General features: G+C 49.8%; 1 protein-coding gene across 1 annotated transcript; it reads left to right on the top strand.

Annotated features, from left to right (window-relative positions):
• The first annotated feature begins 682 nt into the window (after positions 1-682).
• Positions 683-1,704, top strand: DIO3 (iodothyronine deiodinase 3). The gene has a single exon (XM_038746887.1). It carries the CDS (start codon positions 745-747, stop codon positions 1,621-1,623), a length of 879 nt encoding a protein of 292 aa, XP_038602815.1. The 5' UTR covers positions 683-744; the 3' UTR covers positions 1,624-1,704.
• Positions 1,705-24,142: the final 22,438 nt, after the last annotated feature.

Raw genomic sequence — 24,142 nt, 5'->3', positions numbered from 1 at the left:
AAGTACAGCAGCAACAGCAGGGGGGTCTGCGGGAGATGCAGCAGTATTCACTCATTCAATCGTATTTATTGGGCGCTTACTGTGTGCAGACCATTGTAGTAAGCGCTTGGGAAGTGCAGCAGGGGGGTCTGCGGGAGATGCAGCAGCATTCACTCATTCAATCGTACTTATTGAGCGCTTACTGTGTGCAGAACACTGTACTAAGCGCTTGGGAAGTACAGCAGCAGCAGCAGCCGGGGGGGGGGGGGTCTGCGGGAGATGCAGCAGCATTCACTCATTCAGTCGCATTTCTTGGGCGCTTACTGTGTGCAGACCACTGTAGTAAGCGCTTGGGAAGTACAGCAGCAGCAGCAGCAGCAGCAGCAGCAGGAGGAGGAGGAGGAGGAGGAGGGGATGCAGGAGCTGCAGGAGCTGCAGGAGAGGTCCCGTCCGGGTCCGTGAGCCCCGGAGCGGGGTCCCTCCCCCTCCGGCCCCCCGCCCCTCCCCGGGGGCTCCGGCCGCCGCCGCCGCCGCCGCCGCCGCCGCCCGATGTATTTTTAGGTGGCTGGCTCGGAGGGGTAGGTAATCCCCGGGCTCAAGTTCCAGGGGGGCGGGTTCTGGCTGGAGGTGGAGTCACCCTTTCATTTAAATCCCCGGCTATAAAATGGGCTTAGGGAGACGCGGGCTCGCAGCTGAGCCGGCGGGCCGGCGGACACGGGGAGCCGCCGGGTGGCCGCCACCGCCGCGCCCCCCGCCCCCGACACCATGCTCCAGTCGCTCCGCCTGCACACGTCGGCGCTCCTGTCCCAGGCGGCCGCCTGCCTGCTCCTGTTCCCCCGGTTCCTGCTGACGGCGCTGATGCTCTGGCTCCTGGATTTCCTGTGCATCCGGAAGAAAGTCCTGCACGGGCCGGGGCCGGGGCCGGGGCCGGGGCCGGGGCCCGGTCCCGGTCCCGGGGAGGCGGGGGAGCGGCAGGGCCCGGAGCCGTCCGCGCCGTCGGAGCCGCCCCCCGACGACCCCCCGGTGCGGGTGTCGGACTCCAACCGGCTGTGCACCCTGGAGTCGCTGAAGGCCGTGTGGCACGGGCAGAAGCTGGACCACTTCAAGTCGGCGCGCGTCGGGGCCCCGGCCCCCAACCCCGTGGTGGTGGCGCCGGACGGGCCCACGCGGCGCCGCCTCCTCGACTTCGCCCGCGGGGCCCGGCCGCTGGTGCTCAACTTCGGCAGCTGCACCTGACCGCCCTTCATGGTCCGGCTGCGCTCCTTCCAGCGGCTGGCCGCCCGCTTCGTCGACGTGGCCGACTGCCTGCTGGTGTACATCGAGGAGGCGCACCCCTCCGACGGCTGGGTCAGCTCGGACGCCCCCTACGACATCCCCAAGCACCGCTGCCTGGGCGACCGGCTGCGCGCCGCGCGCCTCATGCAGCAGGGGGCGCCCGGCTGCCCGCTGGCCGTCGACACCATGGACAACGCCGCCAGCGCCGCCTACGGCGCCTACTTCGAGCGCCTCTACATCGTCCAGGACGCCCGGGTCGTCTATCAGGGAGGGCGCGGGCCCGAGGGCTACAGGATCGCCGACCTGCGCCTCTGGCTCGAGCAGTACCGGCTCCGCCTCGGGGGGCCCGGGCCCGTCCTCGACGTGTAAACCCCCCCCACCCACCCCCCGACAGATCAGTCCGGCAGCCTAATAAAACATCATAAGCCTGATCATGAGACAGAGGGACAATAAAAGCGGGGATAGGGGAGGGGGGGGGAAAAAAAAGCATACACGGAGGAGGTCCTGTTTAAAAAAAAAAAAAAACAACCAACCGACCAACCAAACAAAAAAAAAAAAAGATCATCCTGCTGACTATCATTTAGTGGACGGCCGGGCCTCTTTCTCCCTCCATCCTTCCCGCCCCGTGCCCCCACCCCCATCCTGGACTCTGCTCAGAGCAGGCGGCTGCGGTGTGACTTTTTCTTGCGGGGGAGGGTTTGGTGTCCGTGCGTGTACCTTCCCCCCGGTGAGGAGTGCCATCACCCCTCCCCTTCCCCCCTCCGTGTCCTCCAGTCCACGCCGGTCCGCCAAACGAGCTCGGTTCGGAACTGCATTTCCAAGGTCTCTCTTCTGTTAAAAAGTTGAGAAGCATCGTGGTGGGGGGCGGTGGTTTCTCTTCTGGGAGTGGGGTGGGGGCCGGGGTAGTCGAAGCGGTTGTTGGCTTGGTCGTTTGTCGGTTTTGATGGAGAATCTAGGGTCTCCTGCCCCTCCCGGAGACCCCCCCATCTCCAGGGTGCTTGTACGCGTGTGCACGTGTATGTGTGTATTTCGAGAGAAGGCGCTGCGGCTACACGGGTGTGTGTGCGAGCGTGTCTGGGTGTGGGGGTCGGGAGAAGGCGTTGTGGGTGCACAGGTGTGGGGGAGTGTGTGTGTGTCGGGAGATGTGGGTTCACAGGTGTGTGTGTGTGTGTGTCGGGACAGGTGTTGTGGGTACACAGGTGTGGGTGTGTGAGTGTGTGTCGGGGCCAAGAAAGTCCCGGACAGAAGTCGTTGCTGCGTCCGTCGCTCGCCCAGGGGAATCGGCCAGAAGCCTCCCTCTTCGCCCGTGACGACCGGTCTCGAAATGGTCCCGCAACCAGGAGACCGCGTCCGATGTTCTCGGAGACGGAGTCCGAGGCCGCTCCCGGGGCCAGGAACCAAGCGTCCTATTTATGGGGTGGGGGGCGGGAGGGGTGGGGACGGTTCGGACTGTTTTCGTTTTTTGTTGGTTTTTGTAAGATGTTCACTAATTTTTCTATGAACTTTTTTATAATAAAGAAATGGAGTGAACGACTTCCTTCCGACTCCCTGTGCTGAGAAACGCCCGAGTGATGTCGAAAAAGAATCACACTCGCACACACGCTACACACTCGCACCCACCCACGCCTCTTTGTTCTCGGTCCCCATAGAGACTTGGGCATGGAGGAGGGGGGGGGACTCCCGAGGACAGGAGAGGGAAAAAGGTGGGGGGGGGGGGGGCGGCGATCCCGGGACAGAGAGGGCCCAGCTCCATCTCCAAACCTGTCTTCTCCTCCTTCTCCTCCATCTCTTCCTCCTCCTCATCCTTCTGCCTCCCCCTCCTCCTCCTCCTCCTTCTCCTTCCACCTCCTCCTCCTTCTTTCCTCCTTCTCTCCTCTCTCCTTCTCTCTCCTTCTCTCCTCTACATCCTCCCCTTCTCAGGCTCCCCCCCCTTCTCCTCCTTCTTCTTCTCCATGCTCTTCCATCTCCTCCCTAGGCTAAAGACACTTGCTCCGTGCCCCCGGGGACAACGGAGCCTCCCTTAAACTCCTTCCCCTCTTCTCCCTTCCCAGAGGTTGTTGGAAACCTAGGACTGGGGCGGGTGGGCAGCCTAGGGACCTTCTCCCTCCACACATGCCTGACTACATCTCAGAATGCCTGCTAGCCCCCACCCAGCTCTGGTCAGAAGGGCTGCAAGAGGCTAGTCTCATGCTGGCCTCACCCTTGGCCAGTCCTAGCCCAACCTCAATGGGCAGGGGAGCCCTGTGGTCCCCGGACCGAAAAACCCACCTCCCTTCCTCCCGGTCCCGTCCCCACCAACTGCCGTTCACACCGATGGACCGCTGGGGTCCCTGTGGGCTGTGAGGGCGGGGAGCCCTCTGACGTGGAGGCCACAAATGAGGATAAACAACTGTCCAGGGGGACTGGGGCAGAGGTTATCAGTCTCCTGGTGGACTCCTCCATCTGGGCCTTGTCAGGGGAGACCCTCGACCCGTGACACTGAGCTACGGAGGAAGAGGCGGTAGGGCTCAGGCCGGTGCCAAGAGTTAAAGCAGGGATCCATGCCTACCAGCTCATTGACATGGCAATCTCCCAAGTGCTTACGGTGCAGACAGTAAGCACACAATAAATACCGTCAGTGGATTAACTGGTTGGCTAGATGGGTAATGGGAGCACTTATGAACTGCCCAGCCCAGAGAGGGCAGAACTGAACCCTAGCACAAATCAAGTCCTGAGGTACTGTGGTCCCTGAGTTACTGCGGGGGGAGGCGGGAGACCCTCTCCATGGCATAAATGCCCGGGATCCTTCTCCCTGGTATTCAATTCACTCTTTAAGCAAGCCCAGGCACTGTGACATGCATCCCTGCAGTTTATGTTTTAAAAAGGCATCAGAGGGCCTTACCAGCACCCCCCATCCTGGAACTGAGCCACTGGGGGGCTGGCAGGGCGGAGTGTGTTGGGGGAAGTGGGGCGGGGGGGTTGAAAGACAGCAGTCCAGGGTTCCAGCTGAGCCTTTGGACAGTTTTGACCTGCTTTACTTATCCCCTTTACTTGGAAAAGGGGAAGGAGGGTTACAAGGATCTGTTTTCGCAATTCGCTTCATAAATCTATAAAGGCAGAGATACTGCCTCAAAAATAAACCCTCCGGTCTGTAAATATTCAGCCTGCTGGCAAGTCAATACTGGCCATTTATCACGGGTGGAAAAAAGCAAATCAAAGTCCAGAGCCATTCCCAGCCAGGTGCAGTCCTGATTACAGGGGAGACTTCTTCCCAGGGCAGGGCCGGCCGGCCGGCTCGAAACTTCCTGGTGCCCAGGCTGTCGGGGGGCAATTTTTCTCCAGCCACTGACAGAGATGAACGTGAATGGCAAAATGTTTCCAAAATTGCAAGCCAAATAGTGGGTGGGGCTTAATGAACATGGGAAACGATGGGTGAGATGGAAAGGGGTAGCCCTGGACCCTGGCTAGAACTGGAGGTGGACGTGCAGCTGGTTACGGGGGCTGTAGAGGAGAAAAAGGGAGGGAAAGAAGGAGAGGAGGAGGGAGAGGAGGAAGAAAAAGAGGAGGAAGAGGAGGAGGAGCAGGAGGAGGGCTGGTCACTGCCTCTGCCGCCTTGCATCAGGTGACAGAAAGGGAGAGACAGACAGTTGTTTTTGGACAGGGAACGTGCCTACCAACTCCATTAAATTGTATTTTCTCAAGTGCTTAGTACAGTGCTTTGCACACAGTAAGTGCTCAACAAATATGATTGATTGATTGAATGCGGACATGTCACCCAAGAGTGCACTGTGAAGGGTCATTGTCCCACATCACTCTCTAGAAGAGAAGCACCGTGGCTAGAGAAGCAATGTGGCTCTGTGGAAAGAGCACGGGCTTGGGAATCAGAGGTCATGGGTTCTAATTCCGGCTCCACCCCTTGTCAGCTGTGTGACTTTGGGCAAGTCGCTTTATTTCTCTGTGCCTCAGTTACCTCATCTGTAAAATGGGGATTTGGACTGTGAGCCCCACGTGGGATAACCTGATTACCTTATATCCCCCCGCCTCACCACTTAGAACAGTGCTTGGCACATAGTAAGCACTTAACAAATGCCATCATCATTATTATTATTATTAGAACTTGATTTCCCCTTCTACCCAACCAGGCCTAGAACCCTGTGCTTTACCCTCTCCAGGAAGTGAGGATGCTTCCTATACAGAGTCCGTTTGTCTGTCTGCCTTCTCCCTGCCATGCCATGACGTACCACTGCCCAAGCTGAGGCAGGATTTGAGAACACAGTGGGCTTGCCGAGATCCATCGATGCACCGATCTAGAGCTGTAAGGATGCACCCTGCCATTCCCCCTTGACCTTAACTCAGGTCACTCACGATTTTTCCTGGGATACTGTGGGTCACTTCCAGCTGAGTTTCCTAATAATTAATAATAATCGAGGTATTTGCTAAGCACTTGTTATGTTCCAGACACTGTACTAAGAGCTGTGGTGATACAAGCAAATCGAGTTGGACACAGTCCCTGTCCCCCATGAGGCTCACAGTATTTATCTCCATTTTGCAGATGAGGTAACTGGGGCACAGAGAAGTGAAGCGACCTGCCCAAGGTCACACAGCAGGCACGTGGCACAGCCAGGATTAGAACCCAGGTCCTTCTGATTCCCAGGCCAGGGCACTATCCACTAGGCCATGTGCTTTCCTCTCCTGGCTGCCATGGTGTAGTGCACAGAGCACGGGACTGGGAGTGTGCAGGTCATAGGTTCTAATCCTGGTTCTGCTACTCATCTGCTGTGTGGCCTTAGGCCAACCACTTCACTTCTCTGGGCCTCAGTTATCTCATCTGTAAAATGGGGATGAAGACTGTGAGCCCTGTGCAAGACGGGAACTATGTCCAACCCGATTTCCTTGTATCGACCCCAGAGCTTAGTACGGTGCCTGGCACATAGTAACAAATGCTTAACAAATGCCGTTATTATTATTATTATCAGGATCCTCACTCTCTTGGATCACAGTAAGCACTTCGATAAATATTGAAGAGTAAATGGTGAAAGGAGCAGTTCATGCTTGTAACAACCTGAATGGCCATGAAGCAGTCACGCACTGACACTTGCTGTTCTCTTCTCTTGATAGATCTAAGTGACTAAATTAATTGATAAAAGAAGGACCAAGGGGCTGAGGTGGTGAACATCTGGAAAAAGGATAAAAGGACCCGGGTTCCAGTCTAAACAGTCACAGATCAAGCAGAAACTGGGTTGGAGTCTACAAACGCTTGAAGAGTATGAGAAGGGTGAACTCGGAATTGTTTTGGGGTTTTTTTTTTGCTCGGGGCTGGGGGCGGTGACGGGGTTGGCATTTGTTAAGCACTTACTATGTGCCAGTTATTGTACTAAACACTGGGGTGAAGTCAAGGCTCTCAGGTTGGACACAGTCCCTGTTCAACGTTGGGCTCACAGTTTAATCCCCATTGGAAAGATGAGGTCACTGAGGCATAGAAAAGTTAAGTGACTTGCCCAAGGTCACACAGCTGAAAAGTGGCTGGACAGGAATTAGAATCCATGCAGAATAATAATAATAATAATAATAATAATAATAATAATAATGACATTTGTTAAGTGCTTACCAAGTGCAAAGCACTGTTCTAAGTGCTGGGGAGGATACAAGGTGATCAGGTTGTCTCACATGGGGCTTACAGTCTGAATCCCCATTTTACAGATGAGGTAACTGAGGCCCAGAGAAGTTAAGTGACTTGCCCAAAGACACACAGCAGAGAATTGGCAGAGCCGGGATTTGAACCCATGACCTCTGACTCCCAAGCCCAGGTTCTTTCCATTCAGCCACACTGTTTCTCAGGTCCTTCTGACTCCCGGGCCCATGGTCTATCCACTAGGCCAACCACTAGACTGTAAGCCCGTTGTGGGCAGGGATTGTCTCTCTATGTTCCTGAATTGTACTTTCCAAGCGCTTAGTACAGCGCTGTACACAAAGTGAGCACTAAATAAATGCGATTGAATGAATGAACGCTTCTCTAAATCCCACAGCACCAGGATAGGCTCAACTATGGCTTAAGGGGGATGGGTAAAGTCCTCCAGTTACAAAACAGCACTGCTAGGACCACGATTGAGGATGGTGGGTTCAAAGCAAACAAAAGAAAACATTTCTCCACTTGGGGGAGGTGGGAGTGCTCACATGGAATTCATTCCTAAAAGAAGCTGAGCAGACACAAACACCAATAGGCTCCAGAGCGGGGTTTAATAGCTCCATGGTAGAAGGCTTCATGCGAGGTCACTGGAGGAGAGTTAGGGATGAAGAGGGCAGAGTTAGGGGTGTTGGATGGTCCACCCCTAATGACGAGTACGGATGTCCAGTAGCACAAACAGCACACGGTTTCTCCTAGCTTCCTGGTGTCCCCGTTGGTCAGAGTCACTCAGTCAATCAATCATATTTATTGAGCGCTTACTGTGCGCAGAGCACTCTACTAAGTATTTGGGAGAGTAGTTATATAAAATGGAATATAACAGAGTTGGAAGACATGTTCCCTGCCCTATAATGAGTCCTGGGCTGGACAGAGCATGGGGCTGGCCCAGGGGGCCTTGCTTATGTTTTGTTGTAGTTCAAGGGTCCTTCAAACATCCCGGTGCCCCTGTTGGAGACAGAGAGCTGGGTTAAAAGTGCTATGAGGCTGAGGACAGCATTATCCATAAGGTGTTCCTACCACATTCCTGCACTGGTTATGTGGTACGCATGCCCTTCTAGTAATCAACCTAGCTAATACCGGATGGTTTCCCTTGCTGTTCAATGCTCAGCTTTTTGGGCTCCCATAAACAGCAAGAGGATCTTGCTGTGACTTAGTTAACTCTGCAGACTGCTTCCCCACAGCCCGGCTCTCTCTGCGGTCATCCTTTCCTTGGCTGCTTGACCTGACGTAATTCCGGTTGTAGTAATAATAGTATTTAAGTACTTACTGTGTGCAGAGCACTGAACTAACCACTGGGAAAAGAATACGCTGGTGGGAATTGTTCCCCATTTTCCTGCCTTTTCCTCAAACCATCATCCTTGTCTAAACCTTCTCTATCTTACTGACAACCTTTCACTCACGTCCTATCTCTGGCCTGGAACGTCCTCCCACCTCATATGCAACAGAAAATAACTCTCCCCGCCTTCGAAGCCTTATTGAAGGCACATCTCCTCCAAGAGGCTTTCCCTGACTAAGCCCTCCTTTCCTCTTCTCTGGCTCCCTTCTTCAATGACCTGACTAGCTCCCTTTATTCATACCCCACTCCCAGACCCACAACACTTATGTGCATAGCTGTAATTTATTTATTTATATTAATATATTTCTCCCCCTGTAGACCGTAGTAAGCTCGTTGAGGGTAGGGAGTGTGTCTGTTATATTGTATTCTCCCAAGTGCTTAGTACAATGTTCTGCTCACATTAAGCCCTCAATAAATATGATTGACCGACCTACTAAACCAGAGAGTCCGGGGGACTACACTGGCACTGGAGCATTATTGGCCCTCCCCATGGCAGGTTCTAGCGATGAGGCAGCCATGGCACCGGGGACTGGCTGAGACCCCCGGGACAGCATCTGAAGGTGGCTACGTGGCTCAAAGCTCTCCAGCAAAGAAGCCACTTCAGGAGAAGCTGAAGGGGCTTGAGTGCTAACCAACAGGCTGATCATCTGTCAGAGACAGAACCTGGATGGAGCCTCAGTCTGACCCGGGAGAGGCCTTTGGCATGATCTTAGGTTCGGCTGGTGCCTCTGTTTCAAAACCTGTCAGTTCGCTCCAGGCACCCGCCTGAAGCACGCTTGGCCCAGCAGCCACGGAGTAACTTAATCCAAACACCTCCCCCAACCCCCGGCCCCGCCATCCCCCTACCTCGGGCAGTTCCTGTGGCTCATGCCCTCCTTCCCCCCACCCCCAACCCCGGGCCTCTCTACCCCGCCACGATCAAATCAAAGTGATCCGGTCCCATTGCATCCTCCACTCAAAACGAATCAGAGACAAACATCCCACTGAGCTTTCTCGCCGTGGCTTGTTTAGATCAAATTAGAACAATATGGCCCAGTTCTGAAACACTCAGATGTGTCAGAAGTGTTTCCAATGGACACACTATATTGAAAACAAACCAGTTTAAAAAAAAATAATCTTTTCACTGCCTTTTCTCTTTTTTCCCAAGTACAGTACATGCCATACAGAAGTCAAAAGACAGCCAACAGATGTCAAATAGAAGATTTATGATAATTACAGATTCATACCCCAAGCTCAGGCAAAGAATTCAATCATGGGGTTATCTTGTTAAGATAATTACAGATGAGGAGGGTGTTGGGGGGGAGGGGGGGAGGGGGGGGAATGCCAGGGTATGGTTCACCCGGAGGGCTTTCTGCGCTCAGAGAGCTAATAAGGCTGAACTGCAGTGTATTGCAGTTTCGGGCACAGAAGAATATCTCTGTGGCCGGTATTATTTTATTAGGCACTGTTTTCTCGAGGTCCACAAGGCATTTTACAGGAAAATTGAGGAAGCGGGCATATTTTACTGTTTTTTTTTTCCCGCGTTCATTAATTTGGCAAGGGTTTATCATCAAGGAGGCTGAGAGAGGAGACAATTTGTCATTCATCGAGATCCTCCTCAATGGGTGATTTCACATTAGAGCCATAATTTGATCCTCTGGCTGAAGGCAGAAGAAAACCAGGGTTGAGTTTCCCTGCCCCTGCCGCTACCTTATTGACTAGGGGTCTCTTCTCAACCCCAAAGCCTAACACTCAACTTCTGAAGTTCATTGACTCAGCTCCAAGTGTGGCTTTCTGTTGGCTAGGGGGAAAAACAACGTTTCCTTGACATCAGAGTTCGCCACTTGATCTTGATTATTTAAGTGCAAATGAACTCAGAATGTATGGAATGCATATCCTTAAAGAGCCACAAAGATGCCTCCCAAATGGTTTAGAAGCACGAACCCCTCTATTTGTTCAGGTGTCCCCATTTCTTCAGCTCAGGGTGGGGGCTTCCTGTGTCCATTTATCTTTTCTTTCCCACGAGCAGCATCAGAAAGACTAGGGTAGGCTGAGGCTCCTACCAGTGACTTTTCCTCATTTTATACCCCTTGAGTCCAAATCTTCCAACTCAGAATGATGGCTGCTGGTTTTTTTCTGCCCCGTCCCCTTCAGCCAAAGCCTCCTGAATTTTTCTCTGCGGAAACTTCAGAAAGAAGTCGTGGCAGAAACGTAGAGGCAGATGAGTGTTTGCCCCAAAACGCAGCCCAGAGTGCACACGGATCAGCCACGTTTAGCCTCTAGTCATGCTCATGTCTCTCGAGCCTTGAAACCAACTCCCCGGCTCCCAGGAAGTCTTTGGGTTTCATTCTGGGCTAAGACTTCCCTCTGGGCTTCTCCCCCAAAATGACTCTAAGAACAAAAGCCAAGAGAGGGACTCAACTTGGACCACTGTAAACCCATCCACCAGTTGACAACCATGCATCTGCATGGGACTGGGAGTCAGGAGACCTGGGTTCTAGACCCAACCCTGTCACTGGCTGGCTAGGTGACCTTAGGAAAGTCACTTAACTTCTCTGGGTCTCAGTATCCACCTCTATAAAATGGGGATGGGCTATCTGCTCTCCTACCTCTTAGACTGCGGGCCCTCTGGGGAATAGAGACTATATATGATCTGATTATCTGGTATCTTCTCTACCTCTTAGTTCAGTGCTTGTTTCAAAGTAAGTGGTTAATAAATACCATAACCTGGAGGAAATGGGGAGTGAACTTGAGAAGGGAGTTGGGGAGAAGGGGGCAAAATCTGTTTTATGGGAATGGGCTGAAGAAATAAATTCTGGCCAATGGCCTATGCTAATAAGCAACACGGGAGCTGGCACTCATTTTTGATGTTTCTACAGCAATGTTGAAAGTTCAAAACAAACCTAACTGGAACTCTGACAGTTCTGTGGGTGGAGGATGGCAGCGATGGTGATAGCTATGATGGGGAGGGTTTTTGGGGTGGAAGTGGTGAGCTTCCCCAGCTACCTCCTGCCCCAGAACAGCTGTTCTGAGACTTTTTCTTAAACCAGAGCCTAGTTCTGGCCAGTTCCAGTTTTCTTCCAGCCTTGGTATGTAACCCCATGGTGGACAGAGAATGTGAATGTGTCTGTTCATTGTTGCATTGTACTCTCTCAAGTGTTTAGTACGGTGTTCTCCACACAGTAATTGCTCAGTAATATGATTAATTGAATGAATGAATGAATGAATAAACGGTCTGCAGCCCCAAACTCCCACCACTCCAAACATTTTCCCCACTTGGTTCAGAAATCTTTGAATGTCCTGATCCGGGTTTCCCCTTCCCCTCCTAGTCCCTTCTTGCCCACTGGAGGTGACTGTCCATTAGTGTGCTCTAAAATGCCCAGGGCGTAGTGAACCCCAGGCAGGAGGAGAGGAAAGGGGGCTGGATGGCTGCCAGACTGGTTAACTGGCCCCTTAACTAAGCAAGAGTTGGCCACAACTTGCACAACTTGGCCGTGGTTACCAAGGAGGGTAACGTGAGTGAGACCTCCTGCTATAGGGTTTCAAAGGAATAAACCCCAAGGAGAGAAAAATAATACATTTCTCAGTGGGATGCCAGGAAGTATACAAAACAAGGCCTGACATTAAAGACGAGGAAATTTACATTGAGGATCAGACTACCCTTGAAGTGAAGAGCCGTCCCAGAGAACACTTGCCACAGGCAGTGGGGAGAATCTGCAGACGTGGAACTTTGGACCTGCTGCCAATCCAGACACCCTGAAATAAAAAGCCTCCTCTCAAGCCCCCAGACTGATGGGACACAAGGGGTGATCTTTTGGTGGTCTGGGCAGGGAGTCACATGCAAGTGCCATTTGGGGCCTTCGGCCCATTTCAAAAAAAAATCCCATTTCTGTTATTCTGAGAGGAAAACTGAGGAGTCAACTAGCTTGGTCTGCCCTCCCTTAAGCCAGCCTGGAATACTCTTTTGTAAAACTGACCTTTGCTTGGGACAGAGAACATTGGGGAAGCACCAACATCCCTCGCTCCTGTTTCATGACATCTAGAAAGATCAACGTTTTTCTCCCCGGGTCACCAGATATTGATGAGGTGAGACAACATGAAGAAATAAGGAATTCAATAAAAAAGAAACCAATATTAAAGCAGGAACAGCCAGATGCACATCTGAAATTTCAGAACACCTGACACGATCCATTCTTTAGCTCTAGACCTATCACATCAATCAGTTTCCTAGCACTGGAGCTATGCTCATTTTAACCCAGCTATGTAGGTTGGGACATAGGAGGCGAAGGAGCAACAGTAGGATACCTAAACACCTAACAAATGGACAGTTTTAAGGATGCTGTAAAACAAAGCCTCAGGCAAGAGAAACAGTGTGGCCTAGCGGAAAGAATATAGTCCTGGGAGTCAGAGGACCTGGGTTCTAATCCTGACTCTACCAGTTGCCTGCTGTGTGACTTTGGGAAAGTCACTTAACTTCTCTGTGCTTTAGTTTCCTTCTCTGTAAAATGGGGATTCAATGCCTGTTTGTTCTCTCTCCTAGCTAGACTGTGAGCCCCATGTGGGACAGGGATCATGTCTGACCTGATCAGCTTGTATATATCCCAGTGCTTAGAACAGTGCTTGACACACAGTAAGTGCTTAACAAATACCACAATCATTATTATTGTTAACTGAAAACTAGGAGTCAGTAACTGAAAATGGGCCAACATGGTATACTCCTATCGAGAAAGGAGTGGCTCTTTTTGAGCAAAAGCTTCATAAAGAATGAGAGATAATAAGGCAAAAAAGAAAACAGCTCCAGAAACTGCAAACATTAAACACAGTTACACAAAAAGACAGATTTTTATGTGCACAATGTATGCTCATGTAGCTAGGACTGTAATCCTATATTGGCATTTTTAGCCACATAATGTACTCATAAAAGTACCTCACCATTAGTCGTGCTTTCTTCAAATACAAAGGAAACAAAACATACACACACACGCACACAAGCACATACGCACACAAACCCCTTTATGAGATATAGCTATCCATCTCTCTGAAAAGGGGTTCAATAGTAATTAATAATGCCATAATTACTGCACGGAAGGAGCAATGGTAAACCACTCCCAGATTTTTACCAAGAGAACTCTATGTATACACTACCAGAACAATTGCAGATGGAGGTGGGGCGTGCCATAATTGGTAAAGCTCTTACTATATGTCAAACACTTCTGTAAGCACTAGGTTAGCTACAAGGTAATTAGGTTGGACACACTCCCTATCCCACATGGAGCTCACAGTTTAAGTCAGAGAGAGAGGGCTTTAATCCCATTTTGACAGATGAGGCAACTGAGACACATAGAAGTTAAGTGACTTGCCCAAGGTCACACAGCAGACAAGTGGTAGAGATGGAATTAGAATCCAGTCCTTCTGACTCCCAAGCCTGTGCTCTTCCCACTAAGCCCTGCTGCTTTGACCCCCTTAGTAGCAACACTAAAAGAGTGGCTGCAGAGATTCAGGACCAGAGCATTGTCATGAATGAGCAAAAGGGATTGGAACCTAGGAAATCATCAGCCAGCATTTATTGAGCATGTGAAGCTTGTACCTCACCAAATGCAAACACTGAGTTGGGCTAGAAGACCTCAAATGATCCACCAGTGATTACACCTGGGACAGATTTCTACTTGCCATGTTTTCCCAAAAGCTTTCAGAAAACTTTCCAAATCTGTGGATGAAGATATTTGATGTCCAAATATCGCTGGCTACTTATTCTAAAGATCAAGGTAAAGCTATCAGGGTGGTCGAAGGATCAATCAATCAGTAGTATTTATTGAGCACTTACTGTAGGCAGAGCACTATACTAAGCAATTGGGAGAGTGCAATATAACGGTATAACAGTTGGTAGACACATTTCCTGGGATTGTCACAGTAAGGCCAGAAGGATGTCTGATTGAGTTGGGCTAGGCTGCCGCTTTCCCAATACTCTTTATGCAGTTCCTGTTCTTTCAGAATTCCAGGCACGTCAGCGGTGGAGGGAACTGAGGCCCACAGAGGTTAAGATGAAGTGAGGTAATATTGTATTATTCCAGTTATATTATGCCATCGAGTCGTCTCCAACCCATAGCAACACCATGGACACATCTCTCCCAGAACATCCTACCTCCAACTGCAATCGCTCTGGTAGTGTATCCATAGAGTTCTCTTGGTAAAAATCCGGGAGTGGTTTACCATGGCCTCCTTCTGCGCAGTAAACTCGAATCTCCACCCTCAACTCTCTCCTGTGCCACTGCTGCCCAATAAAAAAGAAACTGACATTAAAGCAGGAACAGCCAGATGCACATCTGAAATTTCAGAACATCTAATGCGATCCATTCTTTAGCTCTAGACCTATCACATCAGTCAGTTTCCGAGCATTGGAGCTATGCTCATTTTAACCCAGCTAGGAAGGCTGGGACAAAGGAGGAGAAGGAGCAACGGCAGGATACATAAACACCTAACAAATGGATAGTTTTAAGAATGTCGTAAAACAAAGCCTCAGGCAAGAGAAACTGTGTGGCCTCGCGGAAAGAATATAGTTCTGGGAGTCAGAGGACCTGGGTTCTAATCCTGACTCTACCAGTTGCCTGCGGTGTGACTTTGGGAAAGTCACTTAACTTCTCTGTGCTTTAGTTTTTTTTTCTGTAAAATGGGGATTCAATGCCTGTTCTCTCTCCTAGCTAGACTGTGAGCCCCATGTGGGACAGGGATCATGTCTGACCTGATCAGCTTATTGTATTATATTATATTGTACTTATATTGTACTCTCCCAAGCGCTTACTACAGTGCTCTGCACACACTAAGCACTCAATAAATACAATTAAATGAAAGTTGAGTGAGGAGATTGCCGAGTTTGGGGGCTTGAATGGAATCCTCCGTGATGTCATATGCAATGGGATGTGGGGACTGCGGTGGAGCTTCCCCCACGTCCATGTGGCTGAAAAACTGGAACCAGTACCGGCTCTGGCAGCACCATCATGGAGTTGGCACTGTTCTCTCTTTGAGGAAGCAGCATGTTGTAGTGGATGGAGCACGGGCCTGGGCATCTGAAGGACATGGGCTCTAATACCAGCCCTGCCACATATCTGCTGTGTGACCTTGGGCAAGTCATTTCACTTCTCTAGGCCTCAGTTAACTAATCTGTAAAATGGGGATGGAAACCGTGAGCCCCACGTGGGGCAGGGACTGTGTCCACCCCGATTTGCTTGTATCCATCCCAGGGCTTAGTACAGTGTTTGGCTCATAGTAAGCGCTTAACAAATACCACAATTAGTATTATTATTCAGGTTTCTCTCCATCTCACCTTGACTTTCCCCTCCTGGGAACCCTCTGGGAAGACACCCTTAGTTGGCGAGGCCCTTGGTTTAGGAAGCCTTCTTGGAAGAGGAGAGTTTGGATAAGGGACGGGGCTGGATGGAAGAGGAAGCGCATGGTGGCTCCAGACGCACAGATGGTGACTTTGGGATGAGTAGTATTTGTCACTTAAATCTCTGCCATCCTTGAAATCTTTGAAAACATAACGGACCCCTAGTGGCAGGCCCCAGAAGGACTCTCCTGCTCGATGATGATTGTGGTATTTGTTTGGGTTTTTTAGGATATTTGTTAAATTCTTACCATGTGCCAGGCACTGTTCTAAATGCTGGGGTAGATACAAGATAATCAGATTGGACCTAGTCTTTGTCCCACATGGACTTCACAATTTTAATCCCCACTTTACGGATGAGTCAACTGAGGCATGGAGAAGTGAAGTGATTTGTCTAAGGTCACACGGAAGACAAGTGACGGAGGGAGGATTAGAACCCAGATCCTTCTGACTCCCAGGCCTGTGCTCTATCCACTAGGCCATGCTGTTCCTCTTTAAGGCCTTACTATTTGTCAAGTTCTGTACTAAGCACTGGGGTAGGTGTAAGATAACCAGGTCCCACATGAGGAGAACAGGTGCAATAACCAAGGCACAGAGACGTGACTTGCCAAAGGTCACACAGTAGGCAAGTGACAGAGCCAGGATAAGAACCCAGGTCCCCTGACTCCCAGGCCTATGTTTTTTCCACTAATAATAATAATAATAATAATAGCATTTATTAAGCGCTTACTATGTGCAAAGCACTGTTCTTTGCTAGTCCATGCTGCTCTGTGATCTTTGGCTTATGGTAATGTGGGCTGTTCCTAGGGGCTTCCCTTAATTTCTCTAGGAAATGGGGACTGGAAATTTGGATCGGGTCTTCTTCATGGCTGAATCAACCTGGGCCTTTCTTTTCGATAACTGTTCATCTGCTCTTCGTGGAAAAGGACCAGAGGCAGACCCTTAGAGCCCTCCCAGCTAGCAAACCTAACCTTTTATGCCTGTGAGCTGTGGGATCGTAGAGCAGTCTGGCTTTTCGAAACAGCCTTCCGCAATCACACAAGGTACAATTAGAACTCTCCAGAATCTTGTTGAAAGAAAATAAACAAAGAGTGAATCCTATCCTGCAGCACACATGAGGTGCCATTATCAGAGAACCTCAAAGGCCACTGGGCTTCTTCCCCCTCCGCCATCCCCCAGCCAAACCTCCTCTTCCTCATCTTTCTTCCAACCCCAGCCCTGCTCACATCAATCTTTGTCACAGTCTCTGCACATCCTTTTAAGCTATGTTTTTTAAAACTGGGACACGAAAGGGATTCAGAATGCCCAGTGCAAGGCAGGCCACTCTATTGTACTCTTCCAAGTGCTTAATATTTTGTAAGCACTCATCATTTGCCACCTTGACTACTGCATCAGTCTCCTCACCAAACTCCCTGCGTCCTGTCTCTTCCCTTTCCAGTCCATTCTCCATTCTACTTCCCAGATCATTTTTCTGAAAAACATTTCATTCTATCACACTCGGGGAACAGGGAGTTGACATCATACCCCATAAATGGCCAACATCTCCATGGTGAAGGAATACCTCCTGCTGGGATTCTCGGAGGTCTGGGAGCTGCAGCTGGTCCATGCCACACTGTTCCTTCTGGTCTACCTGGCGACCCCGATGGGGAATCTCCTCATTGTTGCCATCACCATCCTCGACAGGCACCTCCACACCCCCACGTACTTCTATCTCAGGAATCTGTCCATCCTCGACCTCTGCTACATCTTCGTCACCATCCCCAAATCCATCACCATCTCCCTAACTGCCGATCCATCTCTTTCTTGAGCTGTGCCACTCAGCTCTTGCTTGTGGTCCTGTTTGCTGCCTCGGAGTTTTTCATCCTCCTGGTGATGTCATATGACTGTTACGCCACCATCTACCTGCCCCTGTTCTAGGAGGTCATCATGAAACCAGGGGCCAGTGAGAAGGTACGGCTGCCTCCTGGCTCAGTGGAAGGCTGTTCGGGATCTTGCTTTTGGCTTCGATCTTCTCCTTGTCCTTCTGTGGGTCCAACGTTGTCCAGCAGTTCTTCTGTGACGTCCCCTCCCTGCTGAAGATCACCTGCTCTGAAGACCATCCGCCATCGACATGAGCATGACCTTTGAGCTAACCATAGGTGTCATAGGCTCCATTTCCATCATCGCCTCATACATCCACATCTTCTGGGCCACTCTGATGATGCCGGCGGCCGAGGGCCGGGACAAAACCTTCTCCACCTGCCTGCCCCATCTTGTCGTCGTCATCGTGTTCCTCTCCACAGGTGTGTATGGCTATTTCAATCAATCAATCATATTTATTGAGCGCTTACTGTGTGCAGAGCACTGTACTAAGCGCTTGGGAAGTACAAGTTGGCAACATATAGAGACGGTCCCTACCCAACAGAGGGCTCAAGCTGCCCTCATACTCTTCCTCGGTGTTCGACCTGCTGATATCCGTGTTCTACGCTGTCATGCCCCCAGCCCTGAACCCCCTCATCTACAGCCTGAGGAACTGAGACTTGAAAGCTGCTCTGTGGACAGTCTTAAAAAGGAGATTCCCCCAGACTCCTCTATAGGTCAAAATGTCCATTTTCTTGTGCTGATATTCAATCCATCAGTCAATTAATCATATTTACTACAGGATCGAAGCATGCTGTCTGTGTTGTAGTAGGAGAGTAGTGAGGTGAGGTAAGAGGAGTCAAGTTATTGAGTGCTTTAAAGCCAGTGGTGAGGAGTTTTCATCTGATGTGGAGGCGCATGGGTAACTGCTGGAGGTTCTCAAGTAGTGGGGAAACATGGACTGAAATTTTTTATAGAAAAATGATCCGGGCCGCAGAGTGAAGTATGGGCTGGAGTGGGGAGAGACAGGAGGCATGGGAGGCCGGCAAAGAGTCTGATAAGGTAATCAAGGTGGAATAGAATAAGGGATTGGATTAACATGGTAGCAGTTCAGATGGAGAGGAAAGGGCAGATTTTAGCGATGTTGTGAAGGTGAAACTGACAGGATTTAGTGATGGATTGAATTTGTGGGTTGAATGAGAGAGAGGAGTCGAAGAAAATGTTATGGGCTTGTGAGACAGGAAGGCTGATGGGTCATCTATGGTGATGGGAAAATCAAGGGGAGGACAGGGTTTGGAGGGGAAGATAAAGAAAAGATTTGGTAGGCATGTTTCCTGCCCACAAGGAGCTTACAGTCTAGAGGGGATTGATCATGCCACTGAGGGCCATGACACTTGAGTTCTAATGCCACCAAACTGCCCTCTCAAAGGTCATCAATGACCTCCTGCTTGCCAAATCCAACGGCTTCTATTCTATCCTACTCTAGCCTTCCCAGACTGAGCCCCCTCCTTCCTCTCCCCCTCACTCCTCCTCTCCAACCCCCATCTTACCTCCTTCTCTTCCCCACAGCACCTGTATATATGTATATACGTTTGTATATATTTATTTCTCTATTTATTTATTTGTTTATTTTACTTATACATATCTATTCTATTTATTTTGTTAATTTGTTTGGTTTTGTTCTCTGTCTCCCCCTTCTAGACTGTGAGCCCACTGTTGGGCAGGGACTGTCTCTATATGTTGCCAACTTGTACTTCCCAAGTGCTTAGTACAGTGCTCTGCACACAGTAAGCGCTCAATAAATATGATTGATTGATTGATATCCTAATCCTCCTTGCCCTCTCAGCTGCCTTCGACACTGTGGACCACCCCCTTCTCCTCAACACACTATCCAACCTTGGCTTCACAGACTCTGTCCTCTCCTGGTTCTCCTCTTATCTCTCTGGCCATTCATTCTCAGTCTCCTTTGCGGGCTCCTCCTCCCCCTCCCATCCCCTTACGGTAGGGGTTCCTCAAGGGTCAGTTCTTGGTCCCCTTCTGTTCTCTATCTACACTCACTCCCTTGGCGAACTCATTCGCTCCCATGGCTTCAACTATCATCTCTACTCTGATGACACCCAAATCTACATCTCCACCCCTGCTCTCTCTCCCTCCCTTCAGGCTCGTGTCTCCTCCTGCCTTCAAGACATCTCCATCTGGATGTCTGCCCACCATCTAAAACTCAATATGTCCAAGACTGAACTCCTTATCTTCCCTCCCAAACCCTGCCCTCTCCCTGACTTTCCCATCACTGTAGACAGCACTACCATCCTTCCCATCTCACAAGCCCACAACCTCGGTGTCATCCTTGACTCTGCTTTCTCATTCACCCCTCACATCCAATCCATCACCAAAACCTGCCGGTCTCACCTCCGCAACATTGCCAAGATCTGCCCTTTCCTCTCCATTCAAACCGCTACCCTACTGGTTCAATCTCTCATCCTATCCTGACTGGATCACTGCATCAGCCTCCTCTCTTATCTCCCATCCTCCTGTCTCTTCCCACTTCAGTCTATACTTCACACTGCTGCCTGGATCATCTTTGTGCAGAAACACTCTGGGCATGTTACTCCCCTCCTCAAAAATCTCCAGTGGCTACCAGTCATCCTACGCATCAGGCAAAAACTCCTCACTCTCAGCTTCAAGGCTCTCCCTCTCCATCACCTTGCCCCCTCCTACCTCACCTCCCTTCTTTCCTTCTACAGCCCAGCCTGCACCCTCCAATCCTCTGCCGCTAATCTCCTCACTGTGCCTCGTTCTCACCTGTCCTGCCATCGACCCACAGCCCACATCCTCCCTCTGGCCTGGAATGCCCTCCGTCCCCACATCCACCAAGCTAGCTCTCTTCCTCCCTTCAAAGCCCTACTGAGAGCTCACCTCCTCCAGGAGGTCTTCCCAGACTGAGTCCCCTCCTTCCTCTCCCCCTCCCCATCCCCCCGCCCTACCTCCTTCCCCTCCCCACAGCACCTGTGTATATGTTTGTGCAGATTTATTACTCCATTTATTTTACCTGTACATATTTGCTATTCTATTTATTTTATTTTGTTAATATGTTTTGTTTTGTTGTCTGCCTCCCAATTCTAGACTGTGAGCCCATTGTTGGGTAGAGACCGTCTCTATATGTTGCCAACTTGTACCTCCCAAGAGCTTAGTACAGTGCTCTGCACACAGTAAGCACTCAATAAATACGATTGAATGAATGAATCAATCAATCAAAAATCTCCAATGGTCACCCATCCACCTCTGCATCAAAGGTAAATGGTAAAACCCTTACCATTGATTTTAAGGCACACAATCAGCTCTCCCCTTCTACCCAATCTTGCTGATCTCCTACTACCACCCAACCCACACATTCTGCTCTTCTAACATCAATCTATTCACTGTCAGTCCCTCCATCTCAACAATTTTGCCACCAACCCCCCTTTAGCCTGGAACTTCTTCCTATGTCACATCTGACTGTTCATCACTCTCCCCTCCTTCAAAACCTTCTTAAAATTACCTCTCCTCCAAGAGGTCTTCCCAGATTAAACCCTTTATTTCCCCTATCTGCCTTTCTGTCTGTGTCAACTACGAATTAGGCTGTGTACCACTTAAGCTCTTTGATACTCACACAGTCCATAATACTTATGTAAATATGCCTACACTCTCCTATTTCCCCTGTCCCTAATCTACTTTAAAGTCTTTCTTTCCTGGTAGACTGTAAGCTCAATGTGGGCAGAGATCTCACCTACCAACTCTGTTCTATTGTACTTTCCCAAGTGCATAGTACAGTGCTGTGTGCACAGTAAGCTTTCAATAAATACCATTGATTGAGCGACAGATTGATTAATACATTGCTCTGCACATAGTAAATGCTCAGTAAATACAAATGAATGATTGACTTACTGTTGGAGGACCATTGATAGGGAATGCTACCCAAGTGGTAGAAGAGAAAAGTTCAAGGAGAGCGCGAATGTGATCTGGGAAGGATGGGAGGAGTCACTTCTTGAGCAGAGAACTGGATCAATCAACCAATGGTACTTATTGAACTCTTATGGTGTGCAGAGCACTTAATTTAGCACTTGGGAGAATAAGGTCCAGCTGTCGAGGACATGCTGGAGGACCAACTGGACTCTACTAAGGTGGGGTTCCCATGCATGAGCAGCCCCCATTCACATCCCCACCCTGGTCCTGGAAGTGTTAGGAAATGCACATTTCAATTGCTGCTGCCCTGAGAGAAATCAAAATTTTTTTTTTTTTTTAAACAGGAGCATAGTCAGTGGTGGACATGGCTAGAGGAGGCAAGGGATATTCTTACACCCAGGGACAAAAGTCCCAAGCTGTGTCCCTTCTGAGTGCTTTTCACAGCACGCACACTCTCTCTCTCTCTCTCTCTCTCTCTCTCTCTGTCTCTGTCTCTCTGTCTCTGTCTCTGTCTCTGTCTCTGTCTCTCTCTCTCTCTCTCTCTCTCTCTCTCTCTCTCCCCTTTCCAGACAGAGGCCCTGGCCAATCCTCTATGTACAATAGGAGTTCGGTGCTTCACTAAAAACAGGTGTCCAGTACAACATTCTGCATCCTGTATAAGCTTGGTAAAGTGTTTGTCATCTGGAAGCCATTCAGTACAGTGCTCTGAACACAATAGGTGCCAGAACAGCACTGAAGCCTTTATGTGGTCAGTATAAAATGTACTCTGTTCAGTGCTTTAGGCACAGTGGGTCGTTCCTAGGGGAACTAAGCATAATATTCTGCACATAGAATGTGACGATGATGATGATGGTGATGATGATGATGATGATGAAAATGCATAGGGAGACTGCAAAAATCAGTACTGCTGACTCTAAATACCTTCTGATTTTTTTTTATAAAGGAGCCCTCAAGACTGAGGTTGAAAAAGAAGTGCTGACAGCTCCCCACCCGATTTAACAGTGAGACAGGCAAATCCACCAGTGCTAACTCTGTGGAAGTAATGGCCTCCATGATGGGGTAAGGTCTTCTCCACCCCCAACCACACACACACACACACACACACACACACACACACACACACACACACACACACACACACACACACACACACCCATAGCAACATTGCCCCAAGAGTACTGCCCAATCTAAGCAGCAGTTAAAGCAAGGACAGTACCATTTCTAGGAGGTAGAAGAGGAGGAGAAGGAGGAAGAGGAAAAAGAGGAATGGCTTTTATTGGATTCTTATTGAGTGCAGCACCTTATATTAAGCATGTGGGAACGTGTAAGAGAAGCAAAAGATAAATTTCCTGCCTTAAGAGAGCTTGCAATCTAATGGGGGAGACAGACTTGCAAAATAGGTGGGGCAGTAGGAGGGACAAGGACCAGCTAGGTGATAGAGTGAACATGCCAGGAGGAAATATCAGAACAAATAATTGAGCATCCATACATGCTGAGAAATGGGTTTACATGGCATGAGGGGCCCTGAACACCACTACCCCTTTGTTATCTCTTGGTCTGGTCCCAGCCAGCTCTGCCCAACTTGGGGAGAGGGGCATGATCAGAGCTGTTCTCTGGGGTCAAAGATGTCCCCTCCTCCTTCGTGCAACCCCACCCATTCCAGTCCCACACAACTTGCCCGTCCAACCCAGACCCACCAACTTTTCATTTTGATCATAGGAGGTGAAAAATTGGCAGAGATTTTACAAGGGGATGAGGAGTGCGAGGGGCTGGGCTTCAGAGAGTTAACAGACCAGAAAGCTACCATTCTGGGTCTTTTTAACCATGATTGGAAACTCTGGGGTCTTGACAGAGATCTGGGCTGGGCAAACATGGGAACCCTGGTCTTAGAGCTGTGGGAGCCTTCACCCCCAACACTCCCAATTTAATCAACCAATGGTATTTATTGAATATTTACTGTGTGCAGAGCACTGTACTAAGTCCTTGAGCAAGTACAATATGATAGGCAGCACAATTTAGGAGCATGTACAATCTAGGGACCCAGTTCCCCCGAGGACTAGGCACTGATATCCCCCACCCAACAGCCCAGGGCTGCTACTGGAATGGCACTATTCATTTATTCATTCAGTCAGTCATATTTACTGAGCACTTATTGTGTACTAAATGCTTGGAAGAGTATAATATAACAATAAACAGACACGTTCCGCGCCCACAATGAGCCTACAGTCTAGAGGGAGAGAATACTCATTGTAAGGCTGGGCAAGAGAGGGCACATCTGGAGACCTGGTGTCTGACCGATGGGATGGAGAGAGCTGTAAAACAGCATCTCCCTTCCCCAGGCTTGTCAGGGGCTGCCTCCCCCAAAAGCTGGGCAGCGATGTGGGGAACAAGGATTGTGTCTGATCTGATCTTCTTGTATCTGCCCTGGTGCTCAGAACAGTGCTTGGCACAAAATAATAATAATAATTATGGTATTTGTTAAGCACTTACTATGTGCCAGGCACTATACTAAGCTCTGGGATGGATACAAGCAAATTGGGTTGGACACAGTCCCTGTCCCGTGTGGGGCTCATAGTCTCAATCCTCATTTTACAGATGAGAGAACTGAGGCCCAGAAAAGTGAAGTAAAGTGACTTGCTCAAGGCCACACAACAGACAAGTGGTGGAGCCAGGATTAGAATCCATGATTTTCTGACTCCCAGCCCCTTGCCCTATCCACTAGGCAACACTGCTTCTCATATAGTAGGTG

The sequence above is a fragment of the Tachyglossus aculeatus genome, chromosome 1, assembly GCF_015852505.1.
Source record: "Tachyglossus aculeatus isolate mTacAcu1 chromosome 1, mTacAcu1.pri, whole genome shotgun sequence".
Classification (NCBI taxonomy): domain Eukaryota; kingdom Metazoa; phylum Chordata; class Mammalia; order Monotremata; family Tachyglossidae; genus Tachyglossus; species Tachyglossus aculeatus.
Note: the sequence above shows the minus strand (reverse complement) of the source record. Positions and strands in the feature narration are given on the sequence as shown.